Genomic DNA, 25,969 nt, shown 5'->3' with positions numbered 1-25,969 from the left:
CCACACTTTTCTTTGAAATCGCTTTATTAGTTCTCGTGCAATAAGCGTTTTTGTGAAGCTCTAAAAATTACAACTACAACATTTGAACATAGCCCCCATACCTTAAGGTAAGACGTATTCTACGTCAAAACGACCGAAAATTTAATCAGTAAACCGTATATTTTTTAATTTTCGAATACTATGTTTCCGCACATTATGCTAGCTGGGTTCATGCTTCATACAGACAGCTAAAATATAAGAGTTCTGTTGTTTTGTTTATAAAATGTTAACAGCAATGTTGTCAGTCTATCATTCTTAGTGTATCTACATACAAACATATGTATGTAAGTATATGAGCTGCAAATTATTAAATGACAACAAAATGAAGTGACGATCACCGAAACATCAATTTGTATATACGAAATGACTAAGTGACAAATTGACATGGTTAATATGTTTGGTTTAAATGTGTTAAATTTGGTGATATAAACAGCTGAGTAAGACAAATTATTTAGTGGCACTCAAGTGGCAGTAGAACATCATAGTCTATAAAATAGTAGACCCAGGAGACCCCAGTGCAGAAGACGACTAGAAAACCTCCAACTTTATTGCTTAACGCACAACCTCTACGTGTGACCTCAGACAATGCAATTATCGTTACGGGGCTGTTCGAATTGAAATGCTCAGAGTGATGGCGAATTTCAGGGAGACCTTCATCAGCAACAAACGCTGGACTAGAAGAACGAAATGATGAACGATATGTTAGTTAAATTAGGTTTGTTGGAAAGGTAAATTAATTTTCACACGCTTGTGCAATGTAGTTCAGCATACAACGGTGGGGTCTACTGTAACTAGGCTAATACACTGAGCAGTAGTTTAGTTACGTCAACTAAATATATAGACTTCAAAGCCCATTATCTTAAGAAGTATCAATGTTAGCGATTTTATATTCCGAAAAATTCAATTTCCACCAGTTTGTCATTTACAATTTTTCTATAGATCCTTTTATCTACGAGTTAGGGGCAAAACAAACGACAATTTCATAAAAAAAATTGGGTTTAGCGACTCGTGCTAACTCGCGGGTGAGAGTTATTGTTCCGCAACGATGGTCACTTTCGTAGAACATTCAATTCTGAAGAAACTCTATCATTGACCAAGATTATACCATAAAATGCCTCTGAGCTATAGAATTTTGAAACAATCACTATTTAGGTATTTCCCACAAAATTTCGATGTGGAAGTCAACAAAAAAAATATATATATAAATAAAAAAAAGCCGCTGAAAAAAAGGACCCTACTATTTAGAGTTATCAAATCTTCTTTTGAGGGAAATACATTTATTTGACGTAACTGTAAAATTTTCTCTCTCTGTGCTATGTGTATAATACACACTATTTGTCGCTTTAAGGCTCGTCTTAAATAAAGGTATTAAAAAACTCCATACCGTCTTGCCCCGCGGACAAAACTCTTTTAAGCTTTCTTTATATTTTGCTTAAAAGCGTGTAGAGTAAAAACTCTCTCTGCCCATCGCTGGTCATTTCTGTTCCAAAACGGGGACGACCAGAGAGTGCTGTTACTCTCCGCGCTTGCATCTAAATTCTGTTGAAAGCTTTGAAAGGCTTCTGATGTAGATGTTTTGATCCATATTAACTAAAAATAGCAACAATCAGATAAAGCATTTATTCTATGCCTTTTGCATGAAATCTTTAGAAAGCATTAAAATGCGCCCGACTAATCTAAAGCTTTAAAAAAGCTTATGATATACATTTGTACACTAGTAGATATGCCAGCCCCTACATAATCTACAGAAAGCCTCTTCAGTGGGAAAAATTTTGGTTGTGACATATTCAAAACAGTGAGTATCAGAGAGAGCTTTTGCTCTCTGAATTTCATATATCTATAGAAAGCTTCAAAACCCCTTCCCGCAGGAAAAAAAATTTAATAACACAGATACATATCTGAAAAAGTGAAGAAATGCATTTTAATATTGAACTTACCAACATTTTCAATAAGTACAGGATTACCATAAGTAACTGAAAGTTCGAGTATTTGCATATAGTTGGGATCACTTTGCTTGATTACACGCAAAAAGTTATCCTTTTCCATATTCTTAATCCACTTATTGGCTTGCACTTGTGAAAATGAAGAAACGACAAACAATTTTTGTTAAAGAAGTAGTACATAAAACAAATAAAAATAACCAATAATTAGTGTCACAATTTTGCAAGGATTTACGACAGTTCAGTGCTCCCTAAAATTTAGCCACTGAACTACAAAAACTACTGCAATAAATTACATATGTACACTGCTTAATCAACTCACCTTGTGGATCTATCATTAGCGGATATCGATTTGAGTTAGCTACAATAATGCCATTTTCAACAGAAAAATTATCAGCCGGCAAACCTGCTAATGACCAAGCGCGTATTTGCATTGGATTGCCCAATGTGTTGGCCAATGAAAATTTCTCGGAACAGGGAATTTTTTTGCGAACACATAACTCATTCCAATCGTCCAAAATTTGCGCTCGATACTGCAACAAAAAACCAAAAACAAGACCATATTTATTATTGATGACTTTGTACTTATGTATGTATGGTATGTGTGTATGTATTTAACAATGGATAAACTCAAATATATGTATGCATGTACATATACAGTTTGCAAACGATATCGATATGCAAAGAATTGATGAGTTACAATGGCGAGTTTTAAGCAGACATTAATTTATGCATTCCTATACTATAGTACAGGAATATGTAGGAGTTTGAGAAGTAAACTATTTCACTGTTGGCTCTTGACCTCATGTGGATGGTAATTAGTGCACTTATCAATTGGAAATGATTTTCTAACTATTTATGTAGTATGTTGCAAACTTCATGCCACATTTGTGGAAAATTATTGTATTGATCGTGTGCAACGAGTGCCATGCATTAATCAGCACTTCTAATCGACTCTTTGTATAATCATTTTCACATTTTGATTTCAAAATTTTATGCCGCTTTGTTTTTGATATGTTAATACATATTTACATAAGTAAGCTGAGAAGCCTACACATACTTAGCTATATATTTGTATACATACCTAAATATGTACATACATACATATGTATGTACTAGGGATGTTAATTTTTCAGCATTTTCCGATCCCGGGATTTTCGGGATGTCGTTATCACAAACCAGGGATCCGGGGATTTGTGCGGGGATTTAGATATTCATTACTTTTCAACAACTTAAATCGAAAATTGGTTTCTATATTGTTTGAGAAGCTCTCCTACCATAAAATAAATAATAAATAAATAAATTTAAAACCTACTCTTTTATTTAAAGTGGCGTTTTTATTTTTGCTCTGCCACTTCCGGATTTACTTTAAAGGACTTTGTAATTTCAAAGATATGATTAATTCCAAAAATTATTTAAAAATTCAATGCAATGTAGAATAAAAATATGGGTACCAAATGCAAGAGGAAATTTCTTGAGAATTAAAAAAAATAAAAGTTTTTAGATTCACAAGCACGAATAGGTAATTTTTTAAGCTGATAAAGTTAGAAGGACGAAGTTCGAAGGTGTCATCGAGTTTGTATAAGTTCTTAACCTATAATTTTTTTCAAAAACAAATATTGCGAAATTTCAAGGATACAATTTTAAAAGGACATTTTCAATACTTTACAGTCCTTCTGTTTAAATTCTACAGGATTTCCTCATTAATTTTATACCCATACGTCTTCTCTAAGCACATTTCTCTGAATTTTTGAAATAATTTTTGATTTACTGACGTCAGAGTGGAAAACTAAAAACGCAGTTTTACTATACATATGTGGCCCATGGTTTCGCGAATATATTGATATTTATGTTTAAAATTTACTAACGCGCGGTTTTATATGCATACTCAGCTAGACATTTATAAAAAATATTAATTATTAAATAAAAAAATAAATATAGCCAATACTGGTCAAGAAAAGGGGTTTCTATTATTGCCATCAGTGCAAATTTCAAATCCCGAAAATCCCGGGATTATTGGCAAAATTTTTTTTTTTGGGACCCCGGGATTAACATTCCTAGTACATGCATATGTATAAGCTTGTATAGTTTTTAGAATTTCGCTGATTAACCAAATATTTTTTTTACCATAAATTCTTTCCTAATTGAGGTATAATTAGCGCAAATATTCCACTAATTACATATACAGGTAGATATCAACATACATATATGTATATACGCATAACCGAGTTAATATTTTCATTCATTTAAATTTTAGACAATATGTACTTTATTATTAAATTAAATAAATATGTTTACTTAAAAACATATATATTTTTAATAAAACAAGGTTTTTGGCTGGTTGATTATTGTCCCTATTGAATTGTTTGAATTTATAAACCAAACAGATTTTTTGCTGTAACAGATACACACATACATATTTATACTATAAACATATACACAGAGCTAAAGTGTTATTGCACATTTTTAGATTTATTTTTAGTCATTGCGTTCACAGCTGACATTTATTTTTAAATTTTTGCACCTTTCTAATTTTAATATCCGTTCCAGATATACATATGTACATACATACTTATGAACATTTATGCACATGCATATTTTATCAATTAGTTTTGCTTAGTAAATATTGTTCGGACATAAATTTTATACGTGTCTGCGCATATAAACAACAACTTTTAACCCATCCGACACTTTTGTCAAATTGAAAAAAAATAAATAAATACATATTCATACATACATATGTACATAAATACATACATATGTATGTTCAATAGGGTAGTCCAAAGAAATTTTAAAATATTAAGCTCTCACCGCCAAGGATTTTTTTGTTCAAAAAAATTATATTTAGAACTGCCTCAAAGTCCATGAAGTTTTCTATGTATTTTATGTCATAATTTTTCGATCGAAAAACTCTGTTTCTCTTCAAGAGTCTCCCAATAATAATTACCAATTGTTTACTTTACTATTTTTTAATACTAACGATTTTTTAAGGAACCCCAATTGCATTGATTGGGGTTTTTGGGGGACCCCTTAATATCAGAAAATGGTTAAATAACCATTACTACGAAAAAGTTTTTTTCACGGGCTTTGAGGCAGCTCTAAATACTACTTTTTTCACAAAAAAAGGGTATTTTTTTTTTTAATTTAGAAAAATACCCAGCGGTTAGAGCTTCACATTTTAAGTTTTTTCTACTTGTATTTTTGTACCACCCTAATGTACATACACAAAATATTATACTATGTAGTTTAGATATATTTTTAAATACCTAAATAAATAAATATATTTTCTAGCGCGTTTTTTTTGCTAGCGAACTGTCTGCGTAAAGTTAAAAAATTTATAAACGATTTTTGAGCATGCAAAAGCCGCGTCGAGAGTGATTAATTTCGGCGATAGTTGTAGTTGAAAGTTTAATTTTTATTTTGTCTTTTTTGCAGCTATTGAAAATGCTAATAGCGCGTTAGGCGAGCAGTTTAAACGAGAGGCTTTAATGACGGCGGCAGGTGGATAGTGAATATTTTAAAAAGCTGTGACTTTTTTTGCTGATTACACCGTGCGACAGTAAATTTTACAAACACAAAAATCAATAGTTATATTCGCGAAAATGGGGGGAAAAATAGTAGAACTACGTTTCCTCTTAAAAGGACTTTAAAATTAATAAAAAAAAATTACTTACAAAGCTCAGTGCAATGTAGAATAACAATATGAGCATTATATATTTAAAAGAGCAAATCCTATAGAATTTAAAAAAGTAAATTTTTTGATGCATAAGAACGAAAAGGTACTGAAAAAGTTGTTTTTTAATTTTATCCTCGAATAACTCTGAAAGTTTGCAATATGAATGTTTGAAAATTTGAAATTTTTATGTTAAGGACTAATGTACACACGACCACTAACTTTAATAGCTCAAAAAAATTAAATTAATTAAAAGGACATTTTCAATACCTATTCATCCGTGCGAACTAAAAGACTTATATTTTTTTCAAATCTACAGATTTTTTTAAGTGGTACCCATATTATTCCATATTGCACTTAATTTTTTGAACAAATCATATTTTTTAAATTTAAAAGTCCTAGCTAACTGAGAAACTAAAAACGCAGTATCATTATATATGGCCCATAGTTTCGTGAGGTTTGAATTTTATTTATTTTTTGGTTTTTGTAGCACGGTGTTACATATGTATGTATGTATGTATGTATGTACCACCACACTGATGTGCTTTAAAAGACCAATTAAATATATGCTGGTAGACTAGTAGCGCTCAATACAATATCTCGATACGACTCGTAATCCCCGAACCAGTAAATATCTTCTGAGTCATTTGCGAAGCCAAGAAAAGCTGAATTTTTATGCTTCGCTGATTTAAAACAACCCGCTTACCTCGGTGGGGAAGAATCCTAAATAAGCCACAGCGCCACCAGCTAACAAAACATCACCGACAATATTGCTAATAGATTTGTGTAAATTGTTGGCTGCATCAGACCAGCGTGTCTTCTCACCACCCAAGCCACCGAGTAGCTTCTCAGCGCTGAAATAGAGAGAGAGAGATAAATAATGGAATATTAATATACATCTTAAATATCAGTTAAAAGCTCGACGCTTACCGATTCAACTTCTTTTCACAATTATCGATTTCATCTTCAAGCCTCTTCTTCTCACGTGATTTTTCTGCGAAGAAGTCATTCAATTTTTGCAGCTTATCCAGAATTACTTGCAATTCAGCACGCTTTGCGTTTAATTTTTCCATTTGCGATGCCAAATCTGCTTCAGCTTCGGCGAGTGCCTGTTGCTTGGGTTGCACAATTTTCGCCACACGATCGTAGACATCCATGGCACGCACCCACTTACAAAGACCCTCACAAGCAGTTGAGGCGCTTTTGATTTTCTCTGGCACGAAATCGCGATCGGGGATGTATCTGTCGGTGGGAGAGTTGATTTGATGAGTTGAGGTGAGAAATTATTTGAAGTTTTTACATAATATTGAGTTATACGAATATTTTTACTAAAATGCTAGTGAAAAATTTATATGTTATTATACGGAGTGGCCTAGATCGCCCCTGCATCCCCACTAAAGTTCAGGCAAAAGTTTTTTTTATTGAAAAACGAAAAAATTTTCGACCGGAAGTGGACGCGTGAGATTCTTCACGAGACTTACGTCTTAAAGAGCATGCCGAAGGTGGGTTTGGTTATAAACACCCATAGTGTGAAGCATAGAAGCGTGGCCGCCGAATCCGCCGATCTTTCCATAGCGCCATACTTTTTAGCCTAGCGCTTTGTACCTTTTCGAAACAATGTGTATTTAATTTCTCAAAAGGTGGATTTAGCAACTTTTCACTCTATGATGGCTACATTTAATTCTCTAAAAAGTATAGAAACACGATTTCATGTAAGGTAAAATATTTATCATGTGATCTGGCGATATGATGCAGTGCGATGTAGGTATGCAAAATCGGAAAAAATAAACGACGAGGCACGTAAACTTTACCGCTTTTCCAGATCAGGTAATTTTTGCAAAATATTTTAATTTTAAGTTTGCGTTGCGAGTGAAGAAAAATTCAAACTCTAACGTGGAAAATGTTACTCATACGCCATGTACGAGTACGGCCACGTACGATATGGCGTATGAGTAACATTCTTCCTGCTTCTATTTCATTAAAAAAAAAAATGATTGCAAATTTTCATTTGACCATTCAAAAGTTGTTCATTTATCCAGCGATTTTCAAGGTTGAGTTTTGGCAAAAGGAGAGGTTTTAATAAAAAAAAAATAATAAAAAAAATTGTGTTATTATTTGAATTTTTTTTTTGTTAAAGTTTGATTTTTTAATAAAAAATAAAATATCTTGGGAAAATGCCCTGATCTGGAAAAATAGTATACAGATCCATAATCTACGATCCAAAATTAAGTTTACGTGCCTCGGCGTTTTTTTGTGTCAATTCGCAACTTGTAATCGGTTCAATGCAAAAACAAAAATAAAACAAATTAACACTACTCGCACTCACTTTTCTCGAATTTTCTTTATATTCGCCGGTGGTATATTATCTTTGTCGAATGTTTTCAACGACTCAAGAAATTTCATATCGCCTATCATGCGCATCGATGGTCCCCAGAAGTCCTCCACCATACGTCCGCTAGCATCTGGCTTACGATCCGGTTTGAAACCTCTCAATACACAAACTGCCTCCAGCGTTAACTTCACCGCGTACGGTGGATTCTTCATCGATTTAACAATGAAAATATCAGCTGGCTTGAGTGTGTTCAATGCGTCCAATGCTGCCTCTAGTGCAGGAATCGCCTCAGCCAAATCACTTTCGCAATCGTCTTTAATCGCTTGTGCTGCGGCAGCTGCTTCATTGGCCGCCGCCTCATCGGCGCCAACAACCTCCTTCTTTTTCTCAGCCTCCGCCGTCTCGCGTTCAATATTCACCATAATGCGCTCAGTCTCCTCGGACAGCACTTTCAGTTTGGGTTGCAAATCATAGAGATTCGCCTGCATTTCACCGACTTGACTAGCGGCAAAGTCTAGCTTTTCCAAGCCAGTGGTGTAGCTGCATTTTAGACATATTTAGTTAGCAAAAAAAAAAAATAAAGTAAAAAAAATAGTAAAACACCGCAGCAATTGTAAGCGCCTCCACTCACCGATCTCTCAGTTTGGTAATTTCATCCAATTTCCGTACATAGAAAATTTTAAAAGATTTCAACATCTCCAAATACGATGATGGCGTCACATAATTACGTCGTCCCAATTCCAAATAGCAACTGCAGTTTTATGTGTGAGATAATGTGAATTGAAATTTAGTGTGTGTATATCTTATTCGTTATTTCGGTTCATACTAGTCTGTCTTATCACTTTATTCTGTTTGTAGAACTGATTAATGCTTACTTACCGTTCGCTCGCATCAAAGACGGATTTATTGAAATGCATGACAATTTGTACCAGCTCCAATTCCAATTCACTGAGCACAATTTCCTCCATTTCATCGCTTTTCTTGGTAGTATCTGACTCTGCGGTATCTACAGATGCTCGTTCAGCGGCGGCTGCGCCAGACTCAGCATGCTCCTGTGCCTGACCCAATTTCATTGAACTGATAAAATATTCAGCAACACGCTCCAAGGCATCAACCGGCCAAGGCATGAACCTGAAAATCGGCAAGCAATGCAGATATAGACAAACAGACGGGCGCTTACGTATATACTAGTATGTGCAGCTTAGAAACATTACCACATACTACATTCATGCTTATACATATATGTATGTTTGTACATTAGATCGCACCAGAAAAAAAGTTAGCCATACATACTAGAGTCTAGAATATTTTTGCAAAGGAAACTCTATAAAAAATCTAAAATTTTTGTTGGCCGAACGTACATACTACATAGGTGTCGCCTTTAAAAATTTTTCACAATATCATCGGCATTTACAGTCGGATCTTAAAGTATAATATATCGGTGTTCTGGCCTCGAGGCGACAATTTTTTGTTGCAAAGTTCATTCATCCCAAGTACCCTGTTCTAGTTTCTACTTATTCATCAGATCTCAGTGCTTTTCACCCTAAAGTTTCACCCTAAGGTCAGTAATTTAAAGGTATCCAGCAATCATTATATTTTTGTCAAGAAGGTGTTTCCATTATTCCAGTAGAACTATTTTAAAATAAATTCCCGAATGTAGATGTCATCGAAAAATGTTAAAAGGTGACCCCTAGTTTGGATGTTTTTTTTTGCAACATTGATTTGGAAAAATAGTTTAGACTCAGAGGTGTTAGCGAACTTTTTTTGACGTAGAATACGTCTTACCTTAAGGTATGGGGGCTATGTTCAAATGCTGTAGTTGTAATTTTTAGAGCTTCACAAAAACGCTTATTGCACGAGAACTAATAAAGCGATTTCAAAGAAAAGTGTGGCGTTTCAAAGATAAAATTCCAAACCTGTCGNGCTTTCGATATTTTTTCGATTTTGATATCAATATTTTCATCGATTTCTTTATCGATGTTTTTATCGATTTTGCTACCGATATTATTATCGCTTTTGTTATCGATATTTTTTGCTTAGTGTGTGCTTTTGTTTTTTTACTTGGATATGCTCTTAACCATACCACGTATTCTACGTTTAAATTTAGCGGCTGTATCTCCGATACAGCCTGCAGACCAAGACGAAGGCGCTGGACTGTTTCTTTTTTGTTTGCTTCAAAGGTGGTACGGTCTAATGTACATACACAAATTGTATTTTTACACTCATTTGTCCCACGTCCTCTAAAATACTTATTTTGTAGTACTTACACAATCATATGTACATACATACATATAATAAATACTCAAACGCTCTGCCAGCTAATGACTAAACTATTGAAGCGTCTATATGCATACGTACATACGTACATATGTATGTATGTAGTAGTAATGTAAAATGTTAATTTTAGTGACCTTTTAGTGCTGTACATTGACATGTCTAAATGAGGGACAGTAGAATTGTATAAATAATTATCATTAGATAAATAAATGAAAGTGTGAAATCGTTAATTTCAAAATAAATTGGAGCGTTCAATTAAATATTTGCAATGGCGCGAAATTGTTGTTGTTTGCCAAAATGAAACTGTCAGAGAGACATTTTACATTTAAAGCTTTAGTCTCCTAATTTGGTGAGTTAACCGATATAGCAAGAAGTATGATTTTGACAAGAGCGTAGGTTGTTAGAGCTGTCATTCAGTGGGATTTAAATCGGAGTGACAGTTAGGTAAAAAATGCATCTATGGTACCATATTGGTAATCATATTTATGCTCATTTGCTTTACTTATTTTTTTTTATTCAATGCACAATAGATTAAATGAAAATTTTTTCTGCGCAAAATTAAAGAGAGCTTGAAAACCATACTGTTTGAACCAAATACTTTAAGAAAAGGGTAAAGGCAACTGTTCACGACTAACAATTTTGTTTAATCCTTTAACGACCTATAATGGAAGCATAGACTTTTTTACTCCACTACTTAGCATTCCATTTAATTTCTTTTGTTATTTTTTATGTACAAACATTGGCTCCTTAGAAAATGCATTATTGATTAAAAAAAACGCAAAAATCGCAGTTTTAAAATGATTCGTATTTTTTGTATGGAATATGAAAATCACTATCTGGGTTTCAGTATGCGGTATCTGTGCGAGAAACTGTGATCGCTTACGCGTTTACAATTTTTTTAAATCAGTTTCATAAATAATTCCACTCTTGGTGCTAGACTTCTAATGGATTTTAGTCTTTGAAAAGTCCAATAATTTCCGCATTACATGGTTGCGTTAACAACTTAACATATACATACATACAGAGTATTTTCCCCTCTTGTCTAAAGTTTGTCAAGCAAATATGTCTTTCACAATCCATAAAATCGCCACGAATTCCTTTCCTTACACCTCTACTGCTGCAGAACTGTGTAGCTCCAATTCATGCTTCTTTAAACGTTTGAGCTTATGTTTCATTTTATTCTACACACAAGGGAAGATCGATAGCATACCTCACCATTGGTGTGTGATACCTCTTCAACTGAGTGACAGTTTTTTGAAATTCTGCAAACCTTTGCAGCAGACCAGATAAGTGCAATACACTGATACAAGTGCATACATATGTATGTGTGCTCCTACCAACACCCACACATTTATATGCAGACTGCATATCCATACACTTGTATGTCTGTAAATGCTGGCATTTTGTTGTACAACATATTTTTGTAAAAAGAAGTTTACGCCAAAAACATTTCCTTATCCTGCAGGATACAGCATTTATTCTGGTTCAACAAGTTTAATACAGATATGTATATGAATGTATGTATATTAGAGTATGTATTTGAACATGTTGGAGAAATTTCCTATCCACTAAACGCTTGCTACATATAATTTCTACGAACTCGATTTTGTTAACATTTTTGGCGACATTTATATATTTTTGGTTTTAATAGGAGGGTGCTCGATTTAACAGCCGTAAATTTTGTGGTTTTTTTCACACAGATTTTTTTCAGCCAGATGATGAAAAGCACATTTCTTTTACTGGATAGAAAATAAGAAACTATGTAGAAAATAAATACATATAGTATTTTTCGGCAGCTTTTAATTAGTTTAGTCGGCACATAATAATTCAATAAGATTCGCTTTAGAGCTGAATATTTAATGAAGTGCTTCGGGATTTTTCGGAACTTCTTAAGATTTCTCCGAAAGTTTGCATAATTCTTCGGATCCATTCGTGCTTAACTTTCTTGATTTTTAAAGAACTTTGGATATTTTTTTGACTTTATTTTTTCGTGGCACTTCAAGATGATTTGTTCCAAATTTTTCCCAGAATTTCGATACTTTTTTGTATTACTGGATTTTCGGTACTCTCTCGGGAATATTTCACGACGATGACGGGCCTTTATCGGGATTACTTTTGTATATTTACACTATTAAGTTAAGGATAAAGAGCAAGTTATTTAGTACGCGATATTTCGTTAGGTAAAACTAACTAAATGGCCGAGGTTCTCCTCAATTTTTTGGTGTCAAATGGATTTTGTGAGCAGCATTTTCAAGGCAGAAATTTACTAGGAGGTTTGTCATTGTCCGTCGATGGTCGATCGTTAAAAAAAAACCTTTTTCAATAATTATTTTTTGATGTTGCTTTCGCTAGGGATTAGACCTTAATGCGACGGAATTGTAGTACACACAACTAATCACTCGACTACAGCAGCCGCCGTGAAGGAGAAGCATGGCCAAACCTTTTGAAAAAAGTTGTTGTTTATATTGTTATTCGGCCACGTTCCGGTTGTCGTTCCTTATCGTATTCCTATTCTTATTCATGCTCGTATTCCTTTTCGTATTCGCAGTCTAATTTCTGTGTGTATTTTACTCGCATAAGTATTCGTATTCGTACCCCTGTTCCTCTTTTCATTCGTATATGTTTTAATTGTTGTAATTATATTTGTATTAGTATTCGTATTCGCATTCCTAATTGTTCTCACATTCGTTTTCATATTTGAATTCATATTCTTATTCGTATTTATATTCGAATTTGTTTTCGTATTGGTATTAATATTCGTACTTGTATTCGCATTTATATACGAATTCGTATATGTTCTCATATTTATAGCTAAAGCTGTTGTTCCATATTTTAATTCATATAAATACTTACTCGTATTCATATTCCTATTTGTATTCGTATTGGTATTGATATTCGTATTCCTAACCGTAATCGGTTTAGTTTTCATATTTGCTCACAAAATCAGTACATCACAAACTTAACAGTGTAAAACCTAAGCTAATAAATAATAGGTGTTCAAAATAAAAAATCGGTTTTCGGAAACCAAGACGACTACCCTAATTTGAATGTGTGCGTAATAACAATCGAATAAAAAACTGTTACATAAAACCACTTACATACATACCTACATTTTTAAATGCATCCATGCACTTACATTGAATAGATGTACATACTATGTATTACTGTTGTAATCGTTCACACTTACCAGTCAATCGTGCAACAGTTTATCAGTGATGGATACATTCTTAAACGCTCCTTAAAGGAATCGCCAATCGGTGAAAATGCCAATGCTATATGCAGCTGTTCACGTATCCTTTCGATAAAGTATGCATACATCTCTGAGGGGGAATTATCAATTTGTCTCGCCTGTGCGTCAGTTAGCCCGCATTTGAGTCAAAAATTGCCCAAAGCGCAGAGGGCGAATCAATTGTTGTTGTTGTTGCAATTGCAGTTGTAGTGTAGAATATATATGTATATAAAAGTAGATATGTATGTGCGATGGTAAATATTGTCGATTTCGTTGTGTGTATTTTATTTGCAGGAAATTATCATCAGCATCGACGTCAGTGACAGTTGCATACACAGATGGCCAGATGGCAGTTGGAGAAAGAGAGAGAGCGAACATTTTGCGGCAGTACGTGGTAAGTAGGAAGATGCATCATTCAATAATGCAGTTGAAATATGAATCGATTGTGTGAGTAGTTCGTTGAGAAAGGAGGATATACAGCAAAGCAGCACGGGAGCAAAGTAGCAGTGCAGCGGCGCATCATTCCAGCGGGGCAAGTTGAGTGGCAGGCANGTTGAAATATGAATCGATTGTGTGAGTAGTTCGTTGAGAAAGGAGGATATACAGCAAAGCAGCACGGGAGCAAAGTAGCAGTGCAGCGGCGCATCATTCCAGCGGGGCAAGTTGAGTGGCAGGCAGGCAGACAGGCAGAAATGCAGTGGTAGTGCAGTCAGGAAGATGTGCAAATGTAATTCCCACAGTGGTGTGAAGTGACANAGCAGGCAGGCCGACAGGCAGAAATGCAGTGGTAGTGCAGTCAGGAAGATGTGCAAATGTAATTCCCACAGTGGTGTGAAGTGACAATAGCAATGGAAATGGCAATGGCAGCAGCAGCAGCAGCAGTATGAAAATGGTATCGAAGACAGAAATTGAGGATGAAGCCAACAGAATTATAAAGCAGGTTAAAGGAAGTCGCATCGGAGCGGCCAAGCAAGTAACCGACATTTGTCATTCGATGGTCCGCAAACGACCGACATGGGAGTGGCATCAGGGCAGGAAGACGGAAATGAATGTGTTGCCGGAAATAAAGCAAACATAGTGCATGAAATAACAACTTGTTATTGTACTAAGTACATACATACATACATACATACAGTTTGTATAAGTAGTTATTGGTATTACTGTTATGGTTGTTGCTCTTGTTGTAGTTGTCAACCTTTGCTATTGTAATTGCTGTATTAACGGCAATTGTTTTTGCAGCTATTGCATTTATTGCGAAATCAAGTCGAGCTGTCGCTTATTATTGCAATAGCACTAAAATAATGATGTCTTTGCATACTATGAGTACATACATATTAAGTAGCAGCGTCGACAGCAACAAGACAAATTTTTATAGGCAAAAATAAAAATCAAGCAAAATGTTTGTAAATCATAAAATAGTTATTAAAATTTGAGTGTTTTGAAATGCATCTTTTTTTTATCAAGCAGTAACAGAGAATGCTTTCTATAAACGATAAATAGTTCGGTTAAAGGAAATGGAAGTTTGATGTTTATTTAAGCGAAATGAGCAAATCTCACGAGTTGTTTTTTTAGTATCACGCGAAAAAGTACCGAAATTACTCATTTTTTCATTGTCACTTGAAAAAATCATAATTGTTTTTTTTTTTAATAACTTTGGGAAGTCTCCAGATATAATGTTCATATTAGAGGCAATGAAAGTAGGCACCAAGTCCAACATATCTGTGAAGTTTTAAAAGTGTGCCACTAAATTAAAAAAAAAAAAAAAAATGGCAGCATGCAGAATATCTGTCACAGGCTATTTTGTAATTTTTGAAATTTAAAGATTTTTTAATTTAATAAAATTTAAGATATGTACTTCAAAATGTTACCATTAAATGGTGAAAATGTTCCTTTTACCAAAACGTACCAATATAGAATAATAACACCGGTCAACAAATTTTTTTTTTTTTGGGTTTTTGTTCTCATACTTAGATTCTCATTCCAAACATTAAAAAACACTTGAATTTTCATGTTTAGTTCTTAAAGTCTGCTTTTGTCTGATTTACGTCGATATGTATAAGAAAAACGAAAAATATTCACTTTTAGACTTTAAATTTCTTGTTATTTTACATTTATATGGTATTGTTTATCACAAATCTTAAATAAAAATACTGATATCCAGCAAAAATTTTTCTAATCGTAATTTAAAGTAAAATTATAAAAAAAATATAAAAATTAGTATCAGAAAAATAATCTAATTAAAATTTAGACCCAAAAATCGTCTTGACTGGTGTAATAGAAAATACTCTACGGGAATATTTAATTACTTTTTAGAACTGTTATCTGGCTGTAAATTGTTCTACGGGGCGTATACGTTACATGCACAACTACGGGTACATAAGCACGAGTTGTTATTTTGACTTTGTTGTAGTGTATTTTTTTTAAGTTTTCATTTAAATACAATTTCGCAATGAAATATTGTTCTTTATGCAAAACTAAATATAATGCATTGTCTGAGGTAAGTGTGCCACCATTTACGAGAAAAACCACGTTTTTGTCCAAAAATGTAATAACTTGTGAGATTTGCTCATATATAAGCATAACTGCTTTTAATTCTTTTGATGCTTCAAGAACTTTCTTGGAACAAAGTTTTGCAGGGCAATTCTGGCAACTGTCTTTAAATTCACCACAGGCTTTCGAAAGAAGAAAGTCTTTCCTAGGACAATTTTCTATTCTAGCAACTATCTTGAAAGGTATTTTCTGTCTTTCGCAAAACTAATTGAAAGTGCTACTAACGAGGTGGTCTTACCCTTTTTCTATTTGTCTTTTAGCAGTGCATGTGAAGACGAAATATCGGCAACAATCAATGTAATGAATAAATCTATACCAATTTATGTCTTATTTAATAACCGGCCTGAAGCTCAAAAATCAACGTATAAATTATAATAAGACGGCCAAACACAAAACACTCATCATTACTTGTTTTTAAAAAATATAATCTAAAAATAAAAAAAAAATATTAAAAATAAAATAAGTTCCTAAAAATTAAATGAAATGGAAAAAGAAAGGTGCTTCCTTCTAAGCCAATATATTTTAAAAACCTATGGAAAATAAAAAAAAAATATTAAAATAGAAGAAAAAATATAAGTTTTTAAAATTAAACAAAATAAAAATAAATTCTTTTTACAACAAAAAAAAATAAAATTAATGTAATAAAATTATAAAGGTTTCTAAAAATTAAAAAAAATTATGTATATGTATTTTAGATTTTTCTTTTGAAAACAATTAAATCTTAAAATAAAAGAAATTTAAATTAAAAACAAGGAAAATAAAAATTTTAATAAGAATCGATCTCGGATATCTTGAATGGCACGCGATTGCTTTGCTCACTACGTCATTGCGACTGTTCGAGCAGAGCGACCAAAATGTAATACAAGTGCGTTCCGTCAAAAGAGCTTTTCATCACGAAAGCTAACAAGGGAATTTTTTTTGTACGCTTCACTTGCCTTGGAGGGACGACTAGAAAGTGGTGGTTTTATTCGTCGAAAAACTTTAGGTGTTATAGCCCAAACTTGTTGAATAAAAAATTTGACAATTTTTGAAAGGGGGATTGTTGTTTTATTCCTCTCCATCATCGAGAAGAGCGGGATTGTCTGAAGCACTATTTCGTATTTGGAAACAAATGACAACAAACAAATTTCAAGTTTCAAAAATCGCGAAAAATTCATGCAAAACCCGCTTTTTTAATATGAAATTAATTGTAATTTAGTTAGTAGAATTATCCTGCCACAACTTCCCAATCATTACCCTCGCACCAATATTTTTCATACTATGTATGTGTGTATGTATGTATGTAAGTATATAAAAATAGATACATATACGTATGTGTATGTAAACTCACTACTCACCAATTGCTTTGCTAAGCTCATCATATTCTCCATAATTGCTGCTTTATCTTCCAGTTGATAGAGATTGGGCAAATCGCCAGTGTTAAGTATGCCATTAATGTCTTCTATGAAACCTTCGTCGATAGCCTGCAAGATAAAATAAGTACATTAACTAATGCAGAAATGACCGCCACCTTTTCTTCTATTTATTTTGTGTGAAAATTTCACGACTGTATCGATTAACAAAAGCTCATTAGAAGAAATGTGTCTTCATTTTCACTACGGGAGCTCTGCAAACTTTAAATCCGATTTTCTCGAGTTTTACATTCTTTCATATCGAAGGCAAGCACCTTAACGCGGTGGCAGGTCTTGGTATAGAAAACGTTGGCTTAGAGTGAATAACTAACTCAGAAGCGGTAGTACATCACCTTGAGCATCCAAAGCTGTGTGTTAGCATGGAACAGGAGACTAGGGATAATGCACTCAGCCTCCCAGTATGAAACTTTGCGAAATATGAACATATGGCAACCGAGAGTCACAATGATGATTGAACACTGAAGGCAGTGGTAACAAAGCTCGAGATAAAGGGGTGGTAGTGCTCTAATCCATATGACAACGAAGGTTTAGGCATGGAACTAGTGTGTGTCGTGGGCAGAGGACGCTTTGCGATTGCTGTAAAAGCCAAAAGATGAGGGACACAGCTACATAAATCCTCCAGGAAGTGTTAGGCCTGCTGTAGCCGGAGCTTGGTGAAATTTCGATGGTTACGGCAGCGTCTATCTTCGACTAAAGAATGCTCGAAGCAAGGGTAGCCAAGAATAGCCTAAATAAGTCATAAAAGCTTGGCAAACCTAAATAAGTGTAACGAATAAGATCAACTATGTGGTCAAACAGTAAATAAATAGTTTAGAGTGGACACCGCATAATTATTGAAGAATAGCCGCTCGTTTCGACGGACATTTTTGAGCTTCGATGCCACCGCTCCTTCTATTTATTTATAGCATTGAGTATCTGACGGAGGTTCGTCATAAAACGAGATAGATAAGTGGCTATTCTTCTGGCATCCTGCTACGTGGAGTACAGTGTTGCTGGCCAGCTAAAAAAGATATTCTGGTGCAGCGAAGAAAGCGCAAAGACTCGTCATCAAAGGCATGGATGCAAATGCACACCACTGTCTTTGGGGATGCAATCAAAGGTGAGTCTTTTTTCTGCTAGCTATCTTATAGCGACAACTTTCCCACCTACATTTATAAGGCCCTTGGTGAGTACCGTTCTTGATTTAACACTTTGTTTTCAGCCTGGGGTATCGGTGAGACAGTATAAGGTTCTTGGCATAATAATACCCAATTGTATATTTAACCATTTTTTCATACTAAACATTTTTTAGTTCTTGGGTTTTTGGCGGTTTTTGGAGGACCTATAAAAGATAATTACAATAAAAAAACTTCTTGCTTAAAAAATCTGTTCTTTATACTATTTTAATTAATTTTTTACCAGCACAAATGGAATTCTTATTTTTTTATTGACAAGGATTTACTTTTGCCCATCAGGATTTTATAATAAATTGTTAATTAAGTTGTTAACTAATCAGTCTAGTACACACACACACACACACACACAAACGAGAATTCTGAATCTCATTTCAATTTTCGGCCAACTACTAGCCAAAGGTGTCAAATTAGCATTTTGCAATTAAACTTCGCTTATAGCTTTCGGCATTTGTATTTGCTCGTAGTACAAAATGTGCTTCCAGCCATAAGTTTTCTAGATAACTGTACCCGTTTGGAAATTGCAAAAATGGTATACATATACATATGTAGTAGCCTCAAGCGTTTTGATTTGCATTGTTCTATTCCTCACAGATTCTGCTGCAAGTAGGCATAAAGTGCATTTTAGTTATAACTATTAACTAAAGTAGCAGCTTCGGATTAATTGACATTGATCAAAGATAGAAGAGTTATCAGAATATTATGTAAACGTATTCAATATGAATAAAGGCACAAAAGCGAGCACGTACAAGTTTACATACACATGCCATGTTAAGACCAAATAATTTGCTGTAGATGCGTATTCACTTGAAATTGCATAAATCTGTAACTGTCTACGAAACAACCGTAACGTAATAATTTTCTACTAAAGTCCATATACATATTTTTGTATGTATATATATGTAATACACATATAGGGCATTCCACGCCAAATCGGACACCATTTGCGTCTCCTATTTTTTTAATAGTGTTTTTTTTTTTTGTATGACATTACCAATTCAGAGAGGCCTTGTTCAGAGAGGCTTTTGTTCGGGACACACTTTTCTTAAAGACATCCATGAAAATTTCACAATTTTAAAATAATTTTTTAGCGGGTTTCAAAAAATTTAATTCAGAAAATATTGACATACATACATACATAGTATTGAAAATTATTCATATTAACTCGTAGTCATCGCAAATGCTTTTATCATGCAATATTAATCTCCATATACTCATTTGTTTGAGTTCTTTCGGAATAAGTGCAAAATTTCAAATAACACTGGTTTACAAATAATTATGTTCGAAACTACGAAGAAACTTATGAAAAATAAGAGAGTTAATATAGACTTTCTGTTAAATTTTAATTTATTTAAAAATTTTAAACGTTTTGTGGATGTCTTTAGTTTGTACGTAGAGCAAATAAGGGGTGAACCATACAAAGCTTTGATGTTGACATATTTAGGAGCCCCCGTACTGATCGATTTTATTGAAATTTTTTTCTATAAAACTTTCACACATTCCGCGCCTTTGGAGTCTAGTCCGATAATGGGATCTAAGTATTTTTTTGGATGTTTAAAATTCCATGTTTCAGCTATCAGTACTAAAAGTGAATAATAATTTTTCATTAGGTACACCAGTAATAGTTTTTATCATTTATGAAATGTTTTTTTTTTTTCAAAAATCGATAACTCGAAAACGGCGAAAAAATTAAAAAAAAAGATCTCTCTCAATAGCTACTTAATCAACATAAAGAATTATTAAAAAATCGGTAATGCAAAGACCAAATGGTGTCCGATTTGGCGTGAAATGCACCGTATCTATTTACATACATATTTACATTTATACATACATATACATATGTATATATGCACTGCCAGCATGCAGCTGCTAACAAATTTCTGCCTATTCAGTCACATAATTTCCGAATCAGTCATACAACTGTAAACAAGTGTTCTGCTTTTGGCAGACACTATTTAATCGCCTGTTCATCATACACCTTGTCATTATGTTTGCTGTCATATTTGCTTGTATTGTAATTGCATTGCAGTTAAGTGTTGCATTGTTACAGAAAGTCATGTACACTTTTGTTTTTGGTTTCTTGTAAATGGCATAAAACTGAAATTAATTTGACTATTACTTAAAACCTGAATAGCGGCAGTTTTGGGTTTGAGNACTTTTGTTTTTGGTTTCTTGTAAATGGCATAAAACCGAAATCAATTTGACTATTACTTAGAAATTGAATAGCGGCAGTTTTGGGTTTAATCTAAGAAAGTTCAGTGAATTTCCTCCGTTTAGCTTAGGCCGATTTTCAAGAGATTTAACCAGCCTCTCAGATGGCATAGATAAACCTTTAAGTGTGGTTTGGGTCTAAAAAAATGTCTCTGCCTGCCTGGAATAAAAATCATTACCGTTGCTAATTTTAAAGCTTTTACTAACCTAAGTATGCCTTAACAATGAGTATACCTCATGAGTATACTCTATGCGCTCTACATAGCGGGTTTTAATAACCACTTGGCCGTACTTCATCTGAGTTCAGAGGTCTTTAAACGATAATTTTGAGGGCTTCTTCGGCAACGATTTATTCAAATTTCGAAAAGATTTGAACGCAATAACTATTACCTAACTTCAAAATTTTGCAAATGCATTACTTAACATGACCTTCCATGTCTATGTTGCCCGGCTTGGGGCCATACTAGCTACTAGCTAGATGAGGGTATTTAGCTGTCAGTTGCGAGCTGCCACAACTCAATATTGCTTGTCTTACCATACTGCCATCGACACTCATTACCACATGACAACATAGTAGTTAGGAATAGCAAACGTACATAAACACATATGTACCCTGCAGCGAAACCGCGGACTAGTGAATCAAATTTCTAGTTCTGTACTAGATCTTTTTGTGGCCAAAAACGAACCAGTCCGATAGTGTCTAGATCCGCACCAGTCCAAAATCGGCGAAAGGTGAGTCTATTAAAAACTGTTTTTTTTCACTTTTTTCACTAGAAATCTATATCTAAAGTGACGAATTTAGAACTGGTTCCGAACTATCGAAAAAGCAATGCAGCGGGGTCTAGTTTACTTTGCATAGATAAGTGTTTGGCGACTTTTTCGTTCAAATACGCTTTTACTCCGCACTTCGCAGATGCTTTTTCATAGCTTGGTAATACAAAACCAATTTTCTGTTAACATTTTAACATCTTGGGACCGTCTGGAATCTAAGCAATAACAGCGAGCGCCTCTACAAACTCAGCTACAGCCAAAGGTATGTAAACGTACATTTCTTAAAATCATTCAAACAAATTAAATTTCAAATTGAAAACACATTTCTTTCAAAATAACTTAAAATCGCACACACGGAAGAACAAAAAAGATTGAAAATTATGATACCTTTTTCTTTCTTTAGAACTAGAGATTTTCCCTACGGGGTTTATGTGTATAACAAGTATTCTACCTGCATTCGATATGTAAAAACGTACCTATGTGCATATATACAACACATAGTACATATACATACATGCATTAGTGTAGACAAAGATGCATGCTTATGTTTATTAAGCATTCATATTTCAACAATAACTATCTCGTGTATTGTTCAAAGCTGTGTCGTACAGTTTAATTGATTTTGTTATAACATTTGTTACCAATGTCCATACATTTCCCCACAGCATTGGCACCAATTCCGAATTGTTACTATTTATTGTTCATATGTATGCACATGAATAGATAGAGGTTTACATGTAACGCCTACTGGCTTATAATTAATGTATTCCTAGTTGTTAGACTACATACTATGCGGCTTGTGTTTGAATGTATGTACATANTTTCCCCACAGCATTGGCACCAATTCCGAATTGTTACTATTTATTGTTCATATGTATGCACATGAATAGATAGAGGTTTACATGTAACGCCTACTGGCTTATAATTAATGTATTCCTAGTTGTTAGACTACATACTATGCGGCTTGTGTTTGAATGTATGTGCATACATACATATGTATATCCATTCATATATTTATGCTGGTTCATGTTGTCCAGGCGCCTGGCTATCCAGCTGTCTTCGAATGACATATAAAGCAGTTATGTATGTATGTATGTAAATATTCATGAAAACGTTAGAAGGCAACCCGTTGGGAATGATTTAAGGAAGATAACTATGTATATGAAACTACTAACAATACGAAAACTGTTGCAAAATGAAATAAAATAAAATAAGTAAAATAATAGGAGCACGATTACACAAACAAATCATCATAGAATAAAGGTTATCAAAACATATGTACGTATTGAAAGTTTTGTATATTTTTTTACCCCATATCTGCGGCTGAGGGGAAGATCGTCCTATCTCTGCTGCCGGTCCGACAGCCCTACCCTACCTCAGCGAATGGTGGATGAATGCCTCCATTCAGAATTTCAGAAATAGTTACCATGTAATGGGGTACAAATTCGGTATTGTGGTGGGAATGATCATATCATCACAATCTGCATTAAAGCGGGATTCTCCATCATCTCGCTCATTTGCGCTCCGACAGAGGAAAAGGACGAATCATTGAGAGATCGCTTGGAGCGCACCTACGAGCACTGTCCACTCCCGATATCAAAATCGTTCTAGGCGGGTTCAATGCATGGGTGAGTAAAGAAGGGATCCTAGGTCCGTATTTCGGAAAGTTTAGTCTCTACGACGAAACATTCCATAACGGCCTTGGCTGATAGACGACTTCGCCGTGATCTGAAACATGATAGCCTTCAGCACTAGGGTCCAGCAAAACATTTTCCCCAGGCCACGACCGAATCGATCTTGTGATGAAAGGCGCAAAACACGCTTCTAATACCGAACAACGGCTCGAACCACTACCAGATAGCCAGCTTATTTGGTACTCTTCTATCACACCTGTTCCCTGAGGTCACTCTTCACCAAACGGACGCTGCCGTAGAAGTAGTCAGATAACAGTGAGCACGAGGGAATAACTGGTAAATTGAGTGGGTTGAAGAGAAAATAGATGTCACCTACGCAGCCGCGCTGCAACCGAACGCAACGCTAACCATGTAAAATCGATATAGGGAGCTGAAGGCGAAGCGAGAAGACAAAATGTCTAAAAACAAGAGGGTATGAAATACTTGAGTGCGAAGAGTTTTAATGGTGGCCGATAGGAAAAATTCTATTTAAATTGAATTTTAGCTAGAAAGCTTTAAAATTAAAAGAACGAAGCTAGTTGCCAGCGCTGATGACTTGGCTTTACTAATTTCCGGCAAATTCCGGCCAACAATTAGAGAACTGATGGAAGCGGCACTGGGCAAAAGAAAATGGGATAAAAGTTAACGCTTCTAAAACCGAACTTGTCTCGTTCACGAGTAAAATAAAAATGCCGGACTTCCTGCTANTTGTCCAGGCGCCTGGCTATCCAGCTGTCTTCGAATGACATATAAAGCAGCTATGTATGTAAATATTCATGAAAACGTTAGAAGGCAACCCGTTGGGAATGATTTAAGGAAGATAACTATGTACATATATGAAACTACTAACAATACGAAAACTATTGCAAAATGAAATCAAATAAAATATAGAAATATTNGCTGCGCTTGATTGTAGTTGGCTTAGCAAAGTGAAATAGTGGAAAATAAGCAACAAGAATTAACAAGACAAACTTAGCACAGTGCGTAGGCAACCGGCTGAGTCAGTGGTGATCGTCGGTTCGAATCCTACTGAAAGAAGTCTGATGAGGAAATGTGGTGATTTCCGAAATAGCTATCACTTCTAGCATTTTTTCAAATTATTGTTGCTTTTCACAATAAATTTGCATTTAATACGGCCTCGAGCTCATAAAAATTGTTGAATATAATTGTTATAAAGGCCATAAAAATAACAAAAACAAATATCAAATAAAATAAGTAAAATAATAAGAGCAAAAGGTGGCAATTTCCAGCCTATAGTAGTTGCAGGGATGAGATACTTTCGTGAACGAAATACTTCTAAACTCGAAATTCGCCTCGTTGGCTTCTATAAATTTCCGAAAAGTGTTGTCCTTCTTTATGTCACGATTACACATACAAATCATCATAGAATAGAGGTTATCAAAACATATGTACGGATTGAAAATTTTGTATATTTTTCTCTCCATATCGGCACCTGCCTATTTCGGAAAATTTAGCCTCTACGACGAAACATGCCATAGTGGACTGGGCTGATAGACGACTTTGCCGGGACCTGAAACATGATAGCCTGCGGCACTAGGGTCCAGCACAACATTTTTCCTCAGACCACGACCGAATCGATCTTGTTATGAAAGGCGGAAAACACGTTTCTAATACCGAACATCGGCTCGAACCACTAACAGATAGCCAGCTTATTTGGCACTTGCTTCTCACACCTGTTTCCTGAGAACACTATTCACCAAACGGACGCTGCCGTAGAAGTAGTCAGATATCAGTGAGCACGATGGAATAACTGGTAAATTGAGTGGGTTGAAGAGAAAATAGATGTCACCTACGCAGCCGCGCTGCAACCGAGCGCAACGCTAGCCATGTGAAATCGATTTAGGGAGCTGAAGGCGAAGCGAGAAGACAAAATGTCTAAAAACAAGAGGGTATGAAATACTTGAGTGCGAAGAGTTTTAATGGTGGCCAATAGGAAAAATTCCCTCAAATTGAATTTTAGCTAGAAAGCTTTAAAGTTAAAAGAACGAAGCTAGTTGCCTGCGCTGATGACTTGGCTTTACTAATTTCCGGCAAATTCCGGCCAACAATTAGAGAGCTGATGGAAGCGGCACTGGGCAAAAGAAAATCGGATAGAAGTTAACCCTTCTAAAACCGAACTTGTCTCGTTCACGAGTAAAATAAAAATGCCGGACTTCCTGTTGTCAAAGCTTTCTTTGAAAAGCATAAAATATTAAATTAGTTAGCAACTATTATTAATATTAACAAAGGAAATTATTTCTGCATGTCTGCACAGCAACAAAACAGTTAAAAATTTATGTGTGTAAATTTACGTCTATATTGTTGTTTGAGAGTATAAAGAACCTTCAAACGCATCACTAGGCAGATGATTTTGGCTGAACAAAATACGAAATAAGCTAGTCCGACACAATTATCAATTTCGATGCATTTATTAGAAACCAAACTAACTGAATGCACTGTGTTTGTTTTCAACGAACTACTACATACTACATATATGTACAGTGCCGAATTAAAGTATTGGCACAGAGCAGTTTTCGCAATGCATGCAAAGTTTTTTATTATTATTGCTTTTAGCCAATTGTTTAGTTACTACAACAAAACACATAAAAATAAAATCCATAAACTGCGTGCAAATTAGGGAAAATTCAATAAATTTGCGTGGTAATTTGTAACATTCGTGGAAGGTGTTG

General features: G+C 34.5%; 1 protein-coding gene across 1 annotated transcript in view; it reads right to left on the bottom strand.

The window, feature by feature from the left end:
- The window catches only part of Dnah3 (dynein heavy chain 3, axonemal), a gene marked incomplete at both ends in the record, with an annotated part of 130,078 nt that overhangs the window by 12,920 nt on the left and 91,189 nt on the right, over window positions 1-25,969 (bottom strand). The window contains 9 exons of the mRNA XM_017617236.1: window positions 1,977-2,111; window positions 2,302-2,512; window positions 6,359-6,506; window positions 6,583-6,894; window positions 7,979-8,524; window positions 8,616-8,735; window positions 8,864-9,115; window positions 13,449-13,609; window positions 17,378-17,503. Of these exons, the coding sequence (XP_017472725.1) occupies window positions 1,977-2,111; window positions 2,302-2,512; window positions 6,359-6,506; window positions 6,583-6,894; window positions 7,979-8,524; window positions 8,616-8,735; window positions 8,864-9,115; window positions 13,449-13,609; window positions 17,378-17,503 (2,011 nt within the window). The remainder of the gene's footprint in view (window positions 1-1,976; window positions 2,112-2,301; window positions 2,513-6,358; window positions 6,507-6,582; window positions 6,895-7,978; window positions 8,525-8,615; window positions 8,736-8,863; window positions 9,116-13,448; window positions 13,610-17,377; window positions 17,504-25,969) is intronic.

The sequence above is a fragment of the Rhagoletis zephyria genome, unplaced genomic scaffold (genome assembly GCF_001687245.7).
Source record: "Rhagoletis zephyria isolate East Lansing unplaced genomic scaffold, Rhagoletis_zephyria_1.1 Rzeph_scaffold_01367, whole genome shotgun sequence".
NCBI lineage: Eukaryota > Metazoa > Arthropoda > Insecta > Diptera > Tephritidae > Rhagoletis > Rhagoletis zephyria.
This window is presented reverse-complemented; position numbering and strand designations above follow the sequence as displayed.